This window comes from Hibiscus syriacus, unplaced genomic scaffold, assembly GCF_006381635.1.
Source record: "Hibiscus syriacus cultivar Baekdansim isolate YM2019G1 unplaced genomic scaffold, ASM638163v2 tig00010888_pilon, whole genome shotgun sequence".
In the NCBI taxonomy this organism is placed as follows: Eukaryota; Viridiplantae; Streptophyta; class Magnoliopsida; order Malvales; family Malvaceae; genus Hibiscus; species Hibiscus syriacus.
Window position 1 is genome coordinate 87,500 of NW_024062236.1, and position 19,736 is coordinate 107,235.

The window sequence follows — 19,736 nt, forward strand, 5'->3', positions numbered from 1 at the left end:
AAAATTACTAGCTGCATAATGGGTTTATTTATTTATTTGCAGTTTGGGTTTGATAATATCGAAGTTAAAGGCAGTGGAGCAAAGCCAATAATCAAACTCCCTTTTTCCCTCTCTAAAAAGCTGCTGCCTCTATAACCTTCACTGACACGGTTCTCACCATGCTAGAGACGGGTGTGGGAGATGAGGGTTTTAGGGGCTAAATTATTAAAATAAGACCCTTTTAATCTTTTTTTGTTCTAATAAAATAGCACCCCAAAATTTTTAATTTCCAAACAGAATAGTTCAGAGAAAAGTAACATATGCTTATTTTTCCAGCTCCAGATTATCCCCGGCCGTTTCTAGAAACTATTTGTTGTCTTTGTTATAGTGAGCCTTAATATTAGTTAAACATTTGTGGACGCAGCATGCTCTAAAACATGGATCAAGAAACCGCATATCCCGTGTTAAACTTGGATGGCTTGTGGATAGTGTCAAGAGGGATGTTTTGTTGCAGGATTTGCTGTATTGATTTGGTTAGAACTTGCAACGTTGTAACTTTGTTTAGTATGATAATTGGAACTCGTTTTTCTTATTGTTGCGGTTGTTCCTTCCTCGTATACTATTTTAGAAATAGATTCCATACTTTGGTTGATTGATGGGCCTTTGAAAATGGATAACCACTATTCACTCCATTTCATCTCTCAATACCTTCTTTCGTCTTTATTTTCTTCCTCATTCTTATTCTTCTAAATTTTATTTTTATATTTATCACATATTAAAAGACTTTTATAATGTTCTTAAATTGTGATATCGACAGTTTGTTATAACTAAATTATAAAGAAATATGAAAATTAATCATATCAAATCATCAAGAATAAAATATTAAATTTGTAGAAGTCTACCTGAATTAATTGATATATTGAAATCTTTGAGTCTTTATTTGGTTGTGATCTTCCAATAAGGTAAGTTTACTCTTGTAATAAAAACTCTATGACGGGATAAGACTAATACAAGTTAACATATTTCTTGGAGACTACTACTCTTTATATAGATTGAATATTAGGTCAATCTTTTAAGTATTTATAATTTTGTCCTTCATCAAATTATAAATACAACTTATGGTATCTACACATTTATTCTATGTAACTTTAATATATATAACACATATAACATAATTAATTACTTAATTCTATGTCATATTTTATAATAACATTGTACATTATATATACAAGACTACAAATATGAATTTTATTCAAACACGGTTAACATCTTATCATATTTTTTATTATATTAAAATATTGATCATGTTTATTTTTCGATCATTCCGCAATGGAGAATGCAGTTTAGTATTTAGTTGAGTTGATGGGACAGCTTTAGCCTACTTGGCTGGTCCCCAACATTTTTTTTTGGATAATTGGTCCCCATCATTGATGAACATGTTAAGTGACATCCAGCTCATTTTCCCTGTAATTCCTCACTCAATAAGATAATAATTTTTATGCCCGTATCAATTCGGGTATTTTATGGCTATGGTTAATTGTCAAACCTATCTTTAATTTTGGCTTTCATTATGATACTAATTTTAAGAAATATACAAAAATATATATATAAGGGTAAGGGACCCCTTAAAAATAAAGGACAACCCCCGCTTTTTCTCCACGTTCATAAAATGCCCTTGTGAAAGCAAAGTAAAAGTTGTCATGAAAAAACCCTTCAAATTGTTATTGCGTGTAGCCTACCCTGCCAAGATTGGGATAATGCCCCAAAGATTAAGATTGGGTGGTCAAGATTGGTGCCCAGTAATCAACATTGAGAGATGAGCAGATCAAATGTATGTCAGAACTCCCAATTTTTCTACTATTATCCTTTCGGCTGTGCCACCCACCATGCATTATTGTTCATACACCTATTTAATTTTTCAACCAAAATTATATAGCCTCTTAAAGTATATATTTTTTCAATCCAACGTCCAAAAAATGTATTTGATAGACTTGAGCTGAGTCAAATTAAAAAAATAGTCTTAATTAATTGATAAATTATATTTTATAATTTAAATTTTATTTAATTTTTTTGAGTCGACTCGTATCTATAAATTTTGAGTTTGAGTTAAGTCGAATTGTTTAGTTTCTATATAAATTTAATTAGCATTATTTATAATATTATGGAATAAATTTTTTTTATTGATTTTCTCTAATCAGATAAGATGTGCATATATATATATATATATATATATATATTCATCAACTTTTTAATATTTATAATATTATTTGTTAAAGAATATAATTTGAGAATAAAATATTGATATGAGCATAAAAGAGTCAAATAATTGATAGAAAAAAAAATGTAAAATAAATTACGGTCAAAAGATTAAATAAATAAAATAAAAATTAATAGATCAAATTGAAAAAAAAAAGTTTTTTGATTTACTTAAATTTCTTATATTCTAACTCAATTTAAACTAAAAATTAAACTCTATAATTGAAGGTAACTAAAAAATTTAAAAATAAAAAAATATTTTCGAGTAGCCAACATTTTTGTGATAATTTAGTCAAATTATATAGTTTCCATAAAAGAAACCCTATAAGTCGCATGTAAATCTCGATACTAATTCAAAGACCTAAGCACTATTAAAATGGTTAATTAATTAATAAACAACCATAACTCGCCTTACTTCATGGGCCAACACGTTTGGACACAAATAAAACCTCCAACCCAAGCTCAATTATTGTGGAAAAAGTGACTGATTTTGTTATTAACTTCCGATTAACATCAAATATTAATGAAACAAAAATGATCAGAAAACAAACTATGGCAAGAAATGAAGAGAAGTTTTACTCCACGTGTTTTGTAGTTTTCTTTGCTTGATCTTCTTCATTTTCCCCTGATCTGCCACATTATTTTCACCATTTTCCTTTCTTCAATGTCTAAAGGCATGAAGGAAGAAACACATCAAGGGAACAAGAGTTGAGACCCAACAAGCTAGCAGTTTTTCAGACCCCGAAGGCGGCGGGGGAGTGTGGTAATAAAATGGGAAGTAAGGCACAATGGGGTTCGGAGGTGGCGGCGTTGGGTAGTTTTTGTACGTCGGTGGAGGGTAATACATGCCACCGATGACGCCACTTGGCGGCGGAGGAGCGTAGTAGTTGTTACCACCTCCGGATTGTGATGGTGGTGGTGGTGGAGAGTAGTAGTAGTTACCACCACTACCGCTAGAGCTGGGTGGAGACGGCGGTGGTGGACAGTAGTTGGAGCTAGAAGCAGGTGGAGGTGGAGACGGTGGAGGCGGCGATGGGTTTTGTTGCTGGCATGGGGTGCATTTGATGTCGTTGGAACTGGTTTCTTCTGAACCAACCAGTACTGAACTCAAAAACCTCGCCAGGAATGTCGAAACAGCGGTAATTGTATGAATTTTTTTCATTTTTCTGGGGAAAAATGATTCCCTGTTTGGATAAAATGAGTTTTCTTGGGAAAGAAGAAGGGGAAGAGGTGAATTGAGTGAGTGAGTTGAAAGGAAATGAGTAAGATGCCTTATGATTGAAGTTTGAAGTTAACGGAAAGCTATTTTTATACGATGGATTAAATGGAAGTTGGTGACTCAAAAAAGGAAGAGGAAAGGAAAAAGTGTGGGTTAAAATAAATTTAAAAAAGATGAGCTTCAAGTTCCAAAAGACTACACCGACACGTTTTTACTTTAACCTTTAAACAGAGCGCCGAATTTTACGCGGAATCTGAGGAGTTTTATGTCCATTTTGTCAAAATATGAGGGTAATTTTGGGATTTTAAACATCATTCATGCACGTGTTGGCAGCTAATTGGATGGGTTAAAAATTTGATGAAGTAAATTTTGTTTCAAAATTCATACCTCTTTTACATATTAATTTATCTCATAAGTTGTGTAAGAATGATTATTTTACTACTTGCTTTCAGGTCGAGCACCTTACCGAGTGAGTTATGCAAGGTAAATAAATTGTGACAATGGTGTCACAAAATTGAGTAGAGGATAATAGCATGCCTTGGAGAGTTGATAGACATTAATCCTACGTCCAAAAGAAGAAGAAAAAATGTACTAAAATTTAAGAAAGAAAACGTAATGGCCATGTGACACTTGCACAATATAATAACTAAAAAATTTTAAATTAATTTAGAATTATTTTGTGTAAATTAATTATTAAAATTATTTAAGATCCATTAATCGGTTAAAGATGTTTATTTTATCTCATTTTGCATGAATTTAAATTCTTATATTTACTTTGAAAATATAATATATCTTCACTTAATCGAAAAATAAATAAAACTAGCAATAGTTCATTAAAAATTATTTTTAATTTAAACTATTAATTTATATTTACTCATTAATATTAAATTAAATAAAAAATAGAAAAATTATTTCCACCGTGTAATTGTATTGTACCGGGATGAATTTATAGGGTCATAAGTGGGGGGCTTGACTGAGATGACGGATTGGGTGAATCAGCGCAGACGTGACAAAGAGGCAAGCTAAACGTGTTGCTTTTCCCTTATGTTTTTTTTCCTCTCTAACTAACTACTTTTTTTTTTTTTATAAATTTCATATTATTATCCAAGAAGCAATAGTAAACACACTGTTACAACTAATACAATGCACAAACCAACACCCACCTCCTAAGAGGATCTAATTCCCCAAGCTAGACAAAGGTCCCTATTGGCTACACTACTCTGTATAACCATACGAACAAATTTCATCCTAACAACCTCAATAATACAATTCACTACATTAGCAACATCCCTACTGTGACCCCTAAATTGTCTATGATTCCTTTCTTCCCATATACAATATATATATGCACACCAGGCAGTTCTAACTATAAAAACAAGAAAAGTTTTCCCCCTGAATCTGGAGACTGCCCAACTTAATTCCTCATCCCAACTTTCCACTGTTATGTCGATATTACACAATCGATTGATCATCTCCCAAATAGCTTTCGTGTATGAGCATTCAAAGAAGACATGGCTGCGGGTCTCGGCCTCGGCTCTACATAGCCTACACTTATCATCCACCCCAATCCCCATACGGATAAGTCTGTCAACCATTGGCAATATGTTGAGGATAGCCATCCAAGCAATGAGAGAGTGCTTGGGAGTGTGCAAAGGAAACCATATAGCCTTATGCCATTCTACCTTCACTGTCCTCCCTCTAATCTCCTGCCACGGCCAACGAGCATTAATTCTGCCCCAGTCCATGATCCCCGAGAATAGGGGTTGCACTTCCTCTCTAACTTTTAAGATTTTCCGTATGCACCAACTGAAATATGGTTTACTTTCAACAGACCAGAGATCCACTCCCTTAAAAACGTAAGATCTCACCCAAGCAACCCAAAGTGACCCCTCTACCATAAGAAGCTCTTTAACCAATAACAAAATGCAAGCTTTGTTCCAGCTAGCTAACTACTTATATCTTAACCACAATGCTAAACTGATGCTAATGTTTATATTTTTTCTCTCTCTCTTTTTATTATTTTTTGAAATATGAAACTTAAAAATAGTTAAAGTAATAATTATTAACATGTATAATCAGATCAGATCAATTAATAATAGTAAATTACGTAATCCAAGGCTGGCCCTAAAGGTTTTAATACTATATTTTATAAATAAAAAATAAATACAACACATTTTAAAAGAGTAAATATCTAAATGAATATATAAAAAAAACCATTAATGATTGCATATCCTATGTGTTGTTTATAACTGTAATGTCAAATATCATATAAAATTATTTGAATAAATAAATAAATATATTTTATAATGTAATGATTTCTCAATATGTATACACTTTCGGCCGAACCTATCCAGGCTGGGGAGGAGACATATGCCCGATTGGATTCACAATAATTCAATTTTCTTTTCCTTTTTCTTTTTTCAATTAATTTGATTGGAATGTGCAATATGTCTTAAAAGATTCCCGGCTCCTTGATATATATAGCTTGAAAAAGGGAAGAAAATATAGAATCTTACTATACATCTTTGGTTTCCCTTGACTTTCTGGAGCCCTAAGGAAGCTTTAGGAATCAAAATAAATCCTTTTTTGAATGTTTTGGAAGATGGTTGCTTATTTGGAACAGACTATGGTTAAATGGACTAAAATCATCTTATATTATTTGCACTGCACTCCTCTAGGCAGAATAGATGAAGCAAAGTAGTGGGCGATTTTCTCGATATATCACCGGTGATCGGTAATTTTATTGATTTAACATCGGTCATACTATATTTCCTGATTTAACACCCTTAGCAGTAAAGTGCGCCCTCTGCACCGCGCTATACGATGATTTGGCGCCACGTGGGGTATAGCGCGCCCCCTGCACTGCGCTATACGGTGAGCTGGCGCCACGTGGGTATAGCGCGGCCGCTGCAGCGCGCTATACCTGTATATCTGACACGTGGGGTATAGCGCGGTACAGGGGGTGCGCTATACCCCTAATTATCGACCCCTCCCCTCCCCCATCCTCCCTATAAATACCCCCGTCCTCAATCACTTTTATCACACCAAATTCTCTCAAATTCTCTAAATTTCTCTCAAATACTCTCTTTTTAAGGTATATTTTATAATGTTTTTACTATTATGTTTTTACTTTATTTAATATTTTACTAATATAATTCTTTTACAGATATATAATGGAAGGCAGTCTATTTCGCTCGGATGGAAATCATATATCTCTACACTTTGCTGATACAGTAACATTTTAACGTTTTAATTTAAATTATTAATAATATTTAGTTATTTATTTAATGCATGATTATTATATTAATAATTAAATATCTCGACACTTTGCTGATACGATAACATTTTAACGTTTTAATTTAATTTAAATTATTATTAATAATTAGTTGATTCATTTAATACATGATTATTAGATTAAGAATTAATTTTTGTAATTATTTATTTTTAGGAGAAGGACCGTGTATTAGATCCTTTTATTAAGAATCTTAAGTTAGTGATACCCAGCCGTGTCTTGCCGTATTTAGTAGAGGCTGGATTCGGTTATATAGGTAGATATCAGGGTCACTGTAAGATAGAGCCAAACCTGATTTCTGCCTTAGTAGGGCGGTGGAGGTCGGAGACCCACACATTCCATCTTCCGTGCGGAGAGTTCACGATCACGCTTGAGGATGTTTCTATGCACCTGGGGCTTCCGGTGGATGGAGATGTGATATCGATGATAGCTTCCGGTTCTTGGACTGCTTTATGTCGGGATAGTCTAGGACGTGTCCCGGAAAATTTTATCGGAGGTAGGATACCGTTAAATTGGTTAGATGCCAATTTTCGGGAGTTGAGCGCAGACACCTCTGAGGATGAGGTTAAGATGTATGCACGGGCATGCATACTGCAGCTGATAGGATTATATTTGTATTTACTCTATTTTGTGATGATGACAGCGAGGAGTCAGAACCAGTGATACGAAGAAATCCTCCTCGAGACTGACAGCCACCGCCCTGCGGAACACATTCGCGTCATAGGCATCTATAGTTTTGTTTTTTTATTATATTTTGTATTTACTTTATTTTGTTAAATTGTAATTTTTTTTATTATTTCTCATTTAATACTTACTTTATTTTGTTAAATTTGTTGGACTTTTTAATGTATTTCAGTTCATTTTTTTTATTACCATTTAATATCAGTTATTGTAATTTGGTTATCATTTACCATTTAATACTTATTGTTATTAGTTTGTTAAAATTTAATGATTGTGTTTGTTTTTTAATCCTTATCGGTGATTATCAAATGACATTAACTTGAAGTAAATGCAAATTAAAGTAGAAGAATTATTATTTGATAATAAAATACATCATTTCCTCATCAATTGTTACTTGATGACAACAGAATTGGACATGTTTTTCTAGTGTGTCCTGGGTTTCTACAATGACCACATCTTCTGTCTTGTCTAGATCTTTCTCTAATATCCATATATTTGATTGGATTTTGGACGACCACGCTCCCTCAATAAAACTCAGATTTGGTACAATCAGAAGCCAATCTTGAACCTCATCAGGGTCTTCTTCATTACCTATGGGGGAAACTCAAATTCGTATACCTTAAAAACTTCAGATAGTAGGTATACGGGATCCACAAAATGGTTATAGTCTTGACGTGTATACGAGCAAGCTGCTATCACATGAGAGCATGGATACTTTAGAGCTTGAAAAAACCCGTAGTCGCACATTTTGTCCCTTAGATTTACTCTTAACGACACAACTTCAATCCCTTGAAGAGGTCGCGGCAACTCTGTGACATGAAACATTTCATGCCTTATAGAGAAGCTTGTTACAGACATTCCATTTGATGCAGCAATTTTTTTCTGTAGATTTGCAACTAATTTAGGGTGATAGACATGACCACCTTGCATCCAGGTTTTAGCTTGTCCCCCGAGCTTCGCAAAAAGTGCCCCAAAACGAAAATATGTAGTCTTTACCAAAGCCGCTACTGGTAAGTGACGTGCACCCTTTAAGGTTGAATTGATTGCCTCTGCCAAGTTGGTCGTCATGTGTCCATATCGATATCCACCATCATATGTGTTCGTCCATATTTCTTTATCGATGAGGCTGATATAATCATATCCTTCCTCGTTCTTCGCCCGCAACTCTTGAAACATTGATTCAAACGTTCGAGGAAGTAGTTCGTAACCTGATCAAAACATATATAACTTGCTAACTTGTTGTCTTTGCAAAATTAAAACGATCGAAAGAAAACAAACTTGCTAAGTTTCACTTACCCATGCGCACAATTAATTGACGCTCATCATTCTTCTTGTACCTTCCATGGTAGTTCGCGGCAATGTATCGAAGACAATACCTATGTTGGACAAAGGGTGGTTGCCACATTGGACCCAAAGACTCCATTGCTGCTTTGATCCCAGCTCCACGATCTGAAATTACACAAATGTTTTCCCTCGTGATAACATGTGCCCGTAAATTTCGGAGGAAAAAAGCCCAAGAAGCTGTATCTTCTCATTCGACAAGAGAAAAAACAACTGGAAGAATGTTGCGATTGCCATCTTGGACAACTGCCAATAATAAAACTTGCTTGTATTTTCCATACAAGAAAGTCCCGTCGATCTGGACCACATGCTTGCAGTATTTGACAACATTAACGCACTGTGGGTAACTCCAAAAAACCCGGTAGAATTGGCATCGACGCGAAGAACTCGATCATTATGGTATGCATAGGAGGTTTCAAAGTCCACAATTTTCCCAGGATTCAACGTTCGCACCAGCCTAAACCAACCTGGAAGTTTGTTGTAAGATGCATCCCATTCGCCATGAAGTTTGACAATGGCATTTTGTTTTGTCAACCAAGTTTTTTTATAGGAGACAGTGTACCCATACTGCGATTATATAGCTGAAATCAACACTGCAACAGCTATATGAGAGCTTGTTTTGACCATGGGCATGATGGCTTGGCATATCACTTCAGAGTCCAAGTTGGGATAATCTTGGTTGACCCCTCCAGCACAACATGTGTGAGGACCGTTGTATACTGTTAGTTCCCATCTGCTGTTTTTCCTCTTCCTCTTCGATACGTGAACCATCCAATTGCATCCGTTTTCGCGCTGGTCACAATAGCATACATATTTTTCGGTCGTAGAGCGGTCTACTCTGGATTGAACAGAATTACGGATATTGTAATTTTTGATAGTCATCATCTCTTCTTATTTGCTTGAAAACTCCATGCCTAAAGATAACTCACAATTATTTATTGATGAGTAATACCCATAGTCACCGAGATGAGGCATATCCGCAAATTTTGGCCCGTACATTGCACCATAATCAGCTTCATATATGTGTTCAGGAGGGTCAGTTTTTGCCACATTTCCTGGAACTTCATCATCATCGGAGTTGAATTGCGGTGATTCTGGGTCAATGAATAGTCCAGTCTCAGCACCATCCGCACCAGGCTCACGAAACGGTTCTTCTGGTGGAGATGATGGTTCCTCCATGCTCTCCACATTTAGGTCGAAGAACCTACTACTTGCACGCCTTCCCCTTGAACTGGAAGGCATATCGACATTGAGATCGAAAAAGCTCGCAGTCGAATGCCTTCCCCTAGAGCTTGAAGCCATCGCGTCAAATGGAACTGCACAGATGGTTGCGTCGATGGCATCTCCATATTAAGGTCAAAGGGATTTGCAGATAAATGTCTTCCCCTTGAACTGGACGCGATGTTGCCATACGGATTGTTCGTCGACCTACCTCGATACATATCGTAAGGAGTTGCGGATGAATGTCTCCCCATTATGGCATTAAAATCATTACACATTACTGTCGTCGGGCTGTCAACTTGATCAACTTGTTCAGTCAGCCTATAGTGGGAGCTTAATGATTGACCCCGAACAGCACGCACTTGAACAAAATGTGCATACATCTCAATAGCGGCGTCTGAATAATTACTTTGAGCTTCAACCATCATTTCAACATCATCATTGTTCGAAAGTTCGAACGCTGTATAAGTTAATGGCAACAATGATATTGGAAATCTATACTGCAACGACGACACTCTTCTACTACTTCCAACATGAATCTTCCTCGAAATCTTCGTTATCAGCTCCTCAAGAGTTATGTTTCTCTTGAATGATATTTTAACACGCTCATTTGATACGAAAACAACGCCGGTTTCATCTTCTCGAATTTCACCATCATAATAAACAATAGCTGAAAGTCGCGCCATTATTTGAGTTTAAAAGTGCGGCACTATTGTATCTGTAAAAAAAATAAATGAAATAAAATCTGATTTAATAAATTATATATGAACGAACATATAACACAATAAATTTTTTACACATCAACGTAAATAAATTAAATAATATAATTTAATATTATTACCTGCACCGTAAAACTATTTCGATGTATGCTCCCGCTTTCCAATTTTACAAACATAAAAATTAATTGAAAATAATTAGTATAATATTTTTTTCAAATAATCATAATAAATAATAAATATAATAAAAATTATAACAAAATTACCTTATAACGAAAAATCGCACGAACTTCTAAATAAAATAAGAGAAGATTGCCAGAATTATTGACTCGTTGACGGAATTGTTGTATTAATTTATAAGTTGAGATGAGAGATGTGAGAAATTAACCGGCGGAGAATTGTATTTATAGCGAGGAAAGTTATACAAAACGCGGTACCTGCCCCGCGCTATATAAATTATGTCAGGAGTAAAGGTATGTCGCGGTACCTGCCCCGCGCTATATAAAATTATGCAGTAAAGGTATAGCGTGGTACCTGATCCGTGCTATACCCCTACGTGGCGTATAGCGCGCTGCAGGGGCCGCACTATACCCACATGGCGCCAGCTCACCGTATAGCGCGGTGCAGGGGGGCGCGCTATACCCCACGTGGTGCCAAATCATCGTATAGCGCGATGTAGGGTGCGCGCTTTAATGCTAAGGGTGTTAGATCGGGAAATATAATCTGACCGGTGTTAGATCGATAATATTACCTGTCATCGGTGATATATCGAGAAAATCGCCAAAGTAGTGGGGGTGGAACTGTAACTTGAGTGTGTGAAAAAGGACTTATAAAAATGGACCTACAAAACATGGCAGATACAGTTGCGTAGTTGTGGTGGGATGGCGGGTGAAGTGTAAAGTGTCCACAAGAAGAGAAGATGATGATTTTGTACTAATATTACCTTATCATAGTGCATGGATTGGCATACAACACATACAGTGATCCCAAGTTCTTCCAGTCCCTGTAAAACCTGACAAGAAGTGTTGTGTTGTGTTAGGTTGGCTGCCTTATGTTTCTTATGCCCCCTTCACATGCTCTGCCAACTCCCAAGTTCGGCGATTGGACCAAACTGACATTATTTAACTGAATATTTACCTTTTTAACACTGTTTGATATATATTTCCCGAAGTGGCACCCTTTCGGCTGAGCTGGCGAAAGGTGCATCCCCGGGGACGCGCTTTACCTGGGTTTTCGCTGAGTTGGATGCCACGTGTGGAAGACACATCCCCGGGGACGCGTCTTCACGGGATTCTGATGACTCGGCTGCCACGCTGGTATTTTGTTTAATAATAAATATTTTATTTTTATTATTATTATAAATTAGTAATATATTATGTAAAGTGTTTCGATTATAATGTAAGAATTATCAAATGTATTTTGTTAATGTGTGTTAAAGGTGGAGTGAATTATCTACATTAATATGATAGAACAATATATGAAAACCAGTTTTGATTTTATTGTAGTTATAGGAAAAATGTATGAAATTATAATATTACACATATAGTTATATTATTATTTTTTATTTTGATTATCGATCTATTTAATTTTATTAGTTAATTATTCAAATGTTATCAATCTAGTCATCTCTTATCAATATTTAACGAAAATATTGATGCATAAGTTAATAAATTAATATAATTACACATTTAATCTTCAAGACTTACATATTTTATGAATTTAGTCTTATTGAAAATTTAATTTAATAAATTTAATCATCCAATCAGAACATGAAATGTGTCATCATATACATAATTTTTTTAATAACTTTTAATTTTTTTAATTTAATATTTTTCTCTACTTAGAAGGTGGAATTATTATTATATTTTAAAAAAAATTATAACTAATAATATTAATTAGTATATTAAATAAATATATTGAAAATATTTATGTATTTAAAAGTTAAAAAAAATTATTTAGGTGTACATACATTGACAAATTATATAAAATGCAATAACATTAAATTATTAGAAACAAAAACATTCATTTAAATACAATATTAATTACATAAGAGTTAACGGTTATATGATGATAACAGAGCTGGACATTTTTTTCTATTGTACCCGATGTTTCTACAATGCCCACATCGTTTTTGTTCTGTTGACTTCTCCCGAATATCTATATCACAATGTATTCTAGTAGATTTTGGACGACCTGAGTCCATCAATAACAATGGATCTGGTACAATTGTAAGCCAAGTTTGAATCTCATTTGGGTCTCTTTCGTTTTCTATGGGCGGAAACTCAAATTCATATACGTTGAATACTTGTGAAAGTTGGTATACGAGATCAACATAATTTTTGTAGTCCAAATACGAATGTGAGCAAGCTGCAATGACATAAGAGCACGGATATTTGAGTACTTGAAAGAAACCACAATATTACCACCTCTCTTGCAGATTAACTCTGAAAGAGTTAGCTTCAATCCCTTGCAGCGGACGTGGCATTTCGGTTACACGAAACAATTCACGGGTGCGAGAAAAATTTGTAACTAACATCCCATTTGATGCAACAACTTTTTTCTGTAAATCAACTACTAGTCTTTGGTGGTAAATATGGCCGTGTTTCATCCAAGTAAGAGCTTGTCCACCGAGCTTTGCAAAGAGATGACCTAAACGAAAATAAGTCGTTTTAACCAACGTCGTGACTGGTATAAAATATAATAACTATTTAAAAAAATACTAACATAAAAATAAATTTCTTACCACTAATAAAAAATTTAAAACTCAAATAGTTGGAGAATTTGAGTCATATAAGAGAGGAGAATATGATTTTGGTGTGAAGAATGAGGGAGGGTTGAGGGGGTTTATATAGGGGAGGAGTAGGGGTAGTTAGGGAAAACGGATGGGGGCATTTATGGCATTTAATGGAAGGCGCGTCCCCAGGGATGCGCCTTCCACACGTGGCAGTCGAGTCATCAGAATCCCGTGAAGGCACGTCCCCGGGGATGCGCCTTCTACACGTGGCATCCAACTCAATAAAAACCCGAGTAAAACGCGTCCCCGATGATGCGCCTTTCACCAGCTCAACCAAAAGGGTGTCACTTCGAAAAATAAATATTAAACGATATTAAAAAAATAAATATTCAATTAAACAATGTCAGTTTGATAAAATCACCTGAATTCATCATATTCATTACCTGTTTTTGCTCATATCTGAATATGGCTGTCAAAGATGTCTCTCAGCTGTCACAATAGTCGAGGTTCGAATATTCTAATTATAATTTTAGTATTTTACTATATTAATGTTCAAGATTTTATACTTTCACTTTAATTTGATGCGATGGTCTCTCTACTTTTATGATGTCATCTGTATATCTAAATTGATAAGTTGTTATTGTTGAAGTAATTATACGGTTAAGTTTAGATAGCAGCTTAGATTTAAGAAAGAATAAACATTAATTTGAATCATGTGAAAAATAATAAAGTATCCATTTGAATCCTGAAAGTAAGTTTAAGTAGCGATGAATGCGTTAAGCCTTTATATGGTTGGGTTTGGGCAAAGTCAGAGACGAAGACGTGGGCGCAACAACAGGCGGAGATTGTGCAACACTCTCTTGCATTAATTTTGACCCTTGCAATTGCAAACGTTCTAATTCTTTATTCAATAAACAATTCAATTGTTATTATTATTATTATTATCTTATTCTCAACATAACAAAACTTAGTTATCATCATTGCGTGTTCAAACTCAAATCTCGAATTATTAAAGAAGAATTTTTAAAATATTAAATTCAAATTATATATACAAATCATATGTAAATTATTTAATTAAATGAACATTAGACCTCTTATTATTTTAGTATAATAATAATTTAATCCCTCTCAATACTTTTATTTATTAACCCAAGTAATTACAAAGTAGTATATGTTATAATTCTCTCAACATTTGATAATGAACGCTCATCACCCTGCATTGTCGCTGGTCCTCGAACTCGTGACCTCTAGGAATCAACAACAATTCCTTTAATTAACCACTGAGGTAAGTTAGTTTATGTTCTACATTTACTTCTATTATACCAAAATAATACTATTTTTATTTTTAATTTCCTAATATATATGGGTAAGCTACAATTTTGATATATGAACATTACTCTCTCTCATATTTCACTCATCGTACTTACAATTTTTTCAATTTAATCACTGAACTTTTTAGATTCTGCATTGTCGCTGGTCCTCGAACTCGTGACCTCTAAGAATCAACAACAATTCCTTTAATTAACCACTGAGGTAAGTTAGTTTATGTTCTACATTTACTTCTATTATACCAAAATAATACTATTTTTATTTTTAATTTCCTAATATATATGGGTAAGCTACAAGTTTGATATATGAACATTACTCTCTCTCATATTTCACTCATCGTACTTACAATTTTTTCAATTTAATCACTGAACTTTTTAGATTGAATTTTTATATCTCTCCGTCGTTATTTATTCAACGACATTATGATATGGTCGTATTTTAATCAAAACAAAGTCATTTTGATTTAATTTTTCATGTCATAGAGACGTTTAATTATTTAATAGAAGAGTGACCAAAAAATTCAATCTATAAAATTTAGTGAGTAAATTGAAAAACTTAAAAGTATACTGAGTGAAATAAGAGAGAGAGTAAACCTCAGTTGGAAAACGTGCAATTTACTCTCTCTCTACAAATATCAGAGTGGATCCCTTTAAAACAACGGGTGGAAGCAGCCTCTCTCTTTCGCACACGCTACCCAATGAAATTCAAAATATAGGAAGAGGAAGAGCCATTATTACAACGGCAACTTCCTTTTTCATTGTTTGTTCTCCACTTCCTTTCACACTCATTTCTCTTTACCCTTACTTAGATTTTGATTTGAAATATTATAATTATTTTAAATCAACTCTAATTTTGTATATCTACGTTTCATTTTAAATTTATTGAAAAAAATAAGATATTTAACTTTAATCATGCCATTAATATTAATGATTAGCACTAATTTAAAAGTAAGAATAAGGTAAAATATAATAAAAATTTTAACAAAGCTTGTATTTATTTGACGGATTAAATGAAAAAAAAGTTGGCCATAGCACTGGAAATAAATATTTAAATAAAAATAAAAGAAAATTAAATTATATGACAAATTACTTATTTGATCAACTATTTATTTCAATATTTATATTTTAATCACTCAACTATAATTCTAGACTATTATATCTAATAGTAATAGAAATGTTGATATAATAACAGTTTTAATCCTAAAAAACTTACACATTTTATGTTTGTACTCTCCCCAAATTTTGGGGGTTTTAATTTAGTCTTCTATATTCGAAGGTTTTTAGGCGTGACTTGGCAGCATTTATGGGCACAAGGGCATGATTCGAAAATTTTAGGGTGCAGTTTGGAGTGGTGATAAGGCGGAGTCAATTCAACGAAGACTGCTATCGATTTTGAATTAGAGATTCAAGTCGCAATGAAACTGGTAACATGAAGTGACGACGTAACGATCAACAAAAATGATCCATAATTTTGAAATATAAAAGAAAAATAGACATTCACACAATAAGCTCCTAAGCTTTGACATTTTTGACATATTTAAAATGAGAATCGATTGAGAGGATTTTTAATTATGGGATTTTTAAATCATTTTAATTAATGACTAATTTTATATAATGGGTAAAATTTGAGGACTGAAAACTATTATTTTCATTAAGTCAACGGTCAATTCTAACAACAGCTGACTGAAACAAAATGTAATGTTAGATGTAGTTTTGATAAAAGAATATAGTTGGGTGACTAAAACATAAAGACATGAATAGGTGGATGATAAAATAAGTAGTTTACTCTAAATTATAATAGAAGGACTAAAGTATGAAAAACATATAGTATAAGTACCTGGTAAAGAATTTCACCTAAAGGAAAAGAACCTAACGAAACAGCGTCGTCGGCTTCAAAATAAAAATTGGCTCAAGAAAATCAAAAGGACGATACTTTCAAATTCCATCGTCTACTGAGCTAGCTGTCTTCTCCCTTCTCTCGTTCCACGCGTTTCATTTCTCTACTTATTCTTTCTTTTCATTTTTTTCTTCCAGCAAAAAAAATTGGGAACCAAATTCCAAAACAATGGCTTCCAATGCGAACCACAATCACCACTTCGTCTTCAAGCTTTCGCTCCTCCTCTCCCTTTTCAACTTCTCCTTGTCCCAAACCGTCGTCGTCGGGGCCCCATCCCCCTCCTCAGATTCTTGCAACGGTATATTCTTGTCTTACGCTTACAGTTCCGGTACCAAGCTAAAACCCGACGACCCGACCCATCAGCCGTACAGGTTCGAGTCGGTTTTAACGGTGCTGAATAACGGCGACGAGGAGCTTAAATCGTGGAGGGTTTTCGTGGGGTTTCAAAACGACGAGTTTTTGGTTTCGGCCGCGGATGCTGTCTTGGCTGATGGGACGAGTTTGCCTGCAAATGTTGGGAACGGCACCGTTTTCGCTGGGTTTCCGATGAGTGATCTCAAAACGGCTATTGAAACGGCGGGGGATTTGACTCAGATGCAAGTTCAAGTTAAGCTTCTTGGGACTCAGTTCGGCGTGGCGGCTCCCGGTGTACCATTGCCGGAAAACATTCAGCTTGCTAATGATGGATTTATTTGTCCCAAAGCTTCTATGCAAGGTAAAAAAATTGGGTAAACTTTATTCATATATAGTTGTTTGATTTTGGACTAAAGCTACGCGATTTGTATGTTTATAGCTATTGAACTGCTAATTTGTTAGTCAAATATGCCTAGAGCCCTAGAGAGTGAAAGAAAAACCCTTTGATCATGTTCCAAGTTTATATGATGCTAATTAGGCTTATTATTACTGTTTTTAATCATAGTTTTGAGCATTAGTTTAGTTGTGAACATGCCTGTTGGATATTGATGGTGTATGTTTCTACCGGTGGTGGTTGTCTCAGGTAGAAACGAGATGCAAGTTTGTTGCACCGAAGACCCGAAATTCAAATCGAATGTTACCGTAGATGAGGAGTTTCTCCCTCGGCAAAGTGGCGATCTCACGATTATGTATGATGTGACCAGAACGTATGACTCGAACTATTGGTCGCAGGTTACTATATCGAACCATAACCCCCTCGGGCGTCTTGATAACTGGAAGTTGAGCTTTGACTGGATGAGGGATGAGTTCATATTTAGCATGAAAGGGGCTTATCCTTATGTTGTTGATTCGTCTGGCTGCTTATTTGGCCCGCAAGGACAATACTACAGAGAGCTAGACTTTGGCAATGTGTTGAATTGTGAGAGGCGGCCGACGATTATCGATCTGCCTCCAACAAAGGCCAATGATACATCCCTTGGGTTGATCCCGAAATGTTGCCGGAATGGTACAATCTTGCCTCCATCGATGGACCCTAGCAAATCAAGTTCAGTTTTCCAGATGCAGGTGTTTAAGATGCCACCAGACCTCAACCGATCCGAACTTTCTCCTCCTCAGAACTGGAAGATCAACGGTACGTTGAACCCTGATTACAAATGTGGCCCCCCGGTGCGTGTCAGCCCTAGTCAGTTCCCGGACCCAAGCGGCTTGCCATCGAACAAGACTGCAGTTGCTAGCTGGCAAGTGGTTTGCAATATTACACAGCCAAAGGGCGCAAGCCCCAAGTGCTGTGTATCCTTTTCTTCCTACTACAATGATTCAGTTGTCCCCTGCAGAACTTGTGCGTGTGGTTGCCCAAGCAACACGGCTCGCACTTGTAGCGCAAATGCTCAAGCGGTTCTTCTTCCTCCTGAGGCACTTCTCGTTCCATTTGAGAACCGAACTACCATGGCTCGAGCTTGGGCTGATCTTAAACACCTAACCGTGCCAAATCCAATGCCATGCAGTGACAACTGTGGGGTCAGCATAAACTGGCATGTTCTTACAGACTACTCTCGAGGATGGAGTGCTCGGATCACGATATTCAACTGGGACGAAACTGCATTCCCCGATTGGTTTGCCGCTGTACAAATGGATAAAGCGGCCCTCGGGTTTGAAAAGATGTATTCCTTCAACGGAACTGCCTTGGAGTTGAATGGGGTTAACAATACTATACTCATGCAAGGTCTTCCCGGATTAAACTATATTGTTGGAGAAACCGATGGAGCCGACCCAGAGAAAGATCCAAGAGTGCCTGGGAAACAACAAACAGTGGTCTCCTTCACCAAGAAAAACATCCGTGGCATTAACGTGGCTTTCGGCGATGGATTCCCATCTAAAGTTTTCTTCAACGGCGAGGAATGTGCTCTTCCTTTAGTATTGCCGACGAATGATAGTAACAGAAAGGGGTCCACTACAATACTCTCGATCTTGGTGGCAGTTGTGTTCATAATGGTGCATCAATAGCTGGAATGAGCCGGTCTTTTGATTGTGTATCGATAGCTGATTCGTTAATTCTTTCGAGTGGTTTGATCATTACATTGCTGAAGGTACCGATACTGTGATTAGAGCATAGAGGAATTTGGATTACATAGGTTGCTGTCCCTTAGGCTTATCACCATGTGGTTCTCTACATGGCCCTGAAAACTTACAAATATATGTAATGATCCATGATCATATGAGAGTGTAGACCACATTTATTTTCTCTCTAAAGTTTTCTCGACTCTTTCTACCTGTCTTTTATTGGAGGGATAAAAATGATTGAAAATAAATTGTAGCCCTTCGAAATCAATTATTTATCGCAGCTGAATCTGTATATCAATAAACAGATTGCATAATGTGAAGGTTGCCTTGAAGAGAGCTTGAATGTTGATGGCCAATATTCTGTAGCTCCCACTCTTCCTCGTGTCTCTCTTTTCCAGTCATCATCACCATATCAATGAAGAGCTGAGCCGCGTTTCCATAAAGTCCAACCCTTCTTCATTCGCTTTCTTATTCTTCGTTACTACCATATCTATTATCATCCCTTCCTCTTTGCCTCTTTACATCGCTTCAGAATCTTCACACATTCATCGTCACTCCAATCGTCTAATATCCACTGTTTAATCAACACGAACCCTT

At 35.5% G+C, this 19,736-nt stretch overlaps 3 protein-coding genes across 3 annotated transcripts; 1 reads left to right on the forward strand and 2 right to left on the reverse strand.

The window, feature by feature from the left end:
• Positions 1-2,896: 2,896 nt before the first annotated feature.
• On the reverse strand, positions 2,897-3,397 carry LOC120204414 (extensin-2-like). The gene has a single exon (XM_039204508.1). It carries the CDS (start codon positions 3,395-3,397, stop codon positions 2,897-2,899), a length of 501 nt encoding a protein of 166 aa, XP_039060439.1.
• Positions 3,398-4,620: 1,223 nt separating this feature from the next.
• Positions 4,621-5,199, reverse strand: LOC120204415. Its single transcript, XM_039204509.1, has one exon. The coding sequence runs from the start codon at positions 5,197-5,199 to the stop codon at positions 4,621-4,623; it is 579 nt and encodes a 192-aa protein (XP_039060440.1).
• Positions 5,200-16,800: 11,601 nt separating this feature from the next.
• Positions 16,801-19,349, forward strand: LOC120204418 (COBRA-like protein 7). The gene is made up of 2 exons (XM_039204510.1): positions 16,801-17,379; positions 17,662-19,349. The coding sequence occupies exons 1-2, from the start codon at positions 16,833-16,835 to the stop codon at positions 19,080-19,082; spliced, it is 1,968 nt and encodes a 655-aa protein (XP_039060441.1). The 5' UTR covers positions 16,801-16,832; the 3' UTR covers positions 19,083-19,349.
• The last annotated feature ends 387 nt before the right edge of the window (positions 19,350-19,736 follow it).

Excerpts from the sequence above, each read along its gene's own strand:
- LOC120204415 (XM_039204509.1), bottom strand. The coding sequence starts at position 5,199 with ATGGACTGGGGCAGAATTAATGCTCGTTGGCCGTGGCAGGAGATTAGA.
- LOC120204418 (XM_039204510.1), top strand. The coding sequence starts at position 16,833 with ATGGCTTCCAATGCGAACCACAATCACCACTTCGTCTTCAAGCTTTCG. Across the intron at positions 17,380-17,661 it reads TCCCAAAGCTTCTATGCAAG|GTAGAAACGAGATGCAAGTT; the intron begins GTAAAAAAATTG and ends TGGTTGTCTCAG.
- LOC120204414 (XM_039204508.1), bottom strand. The coding sequence starts at position 3,397 with ATGAAAAAAATTCATACAATTACCGCTGTTTCGACATTCCTGGCGAGG.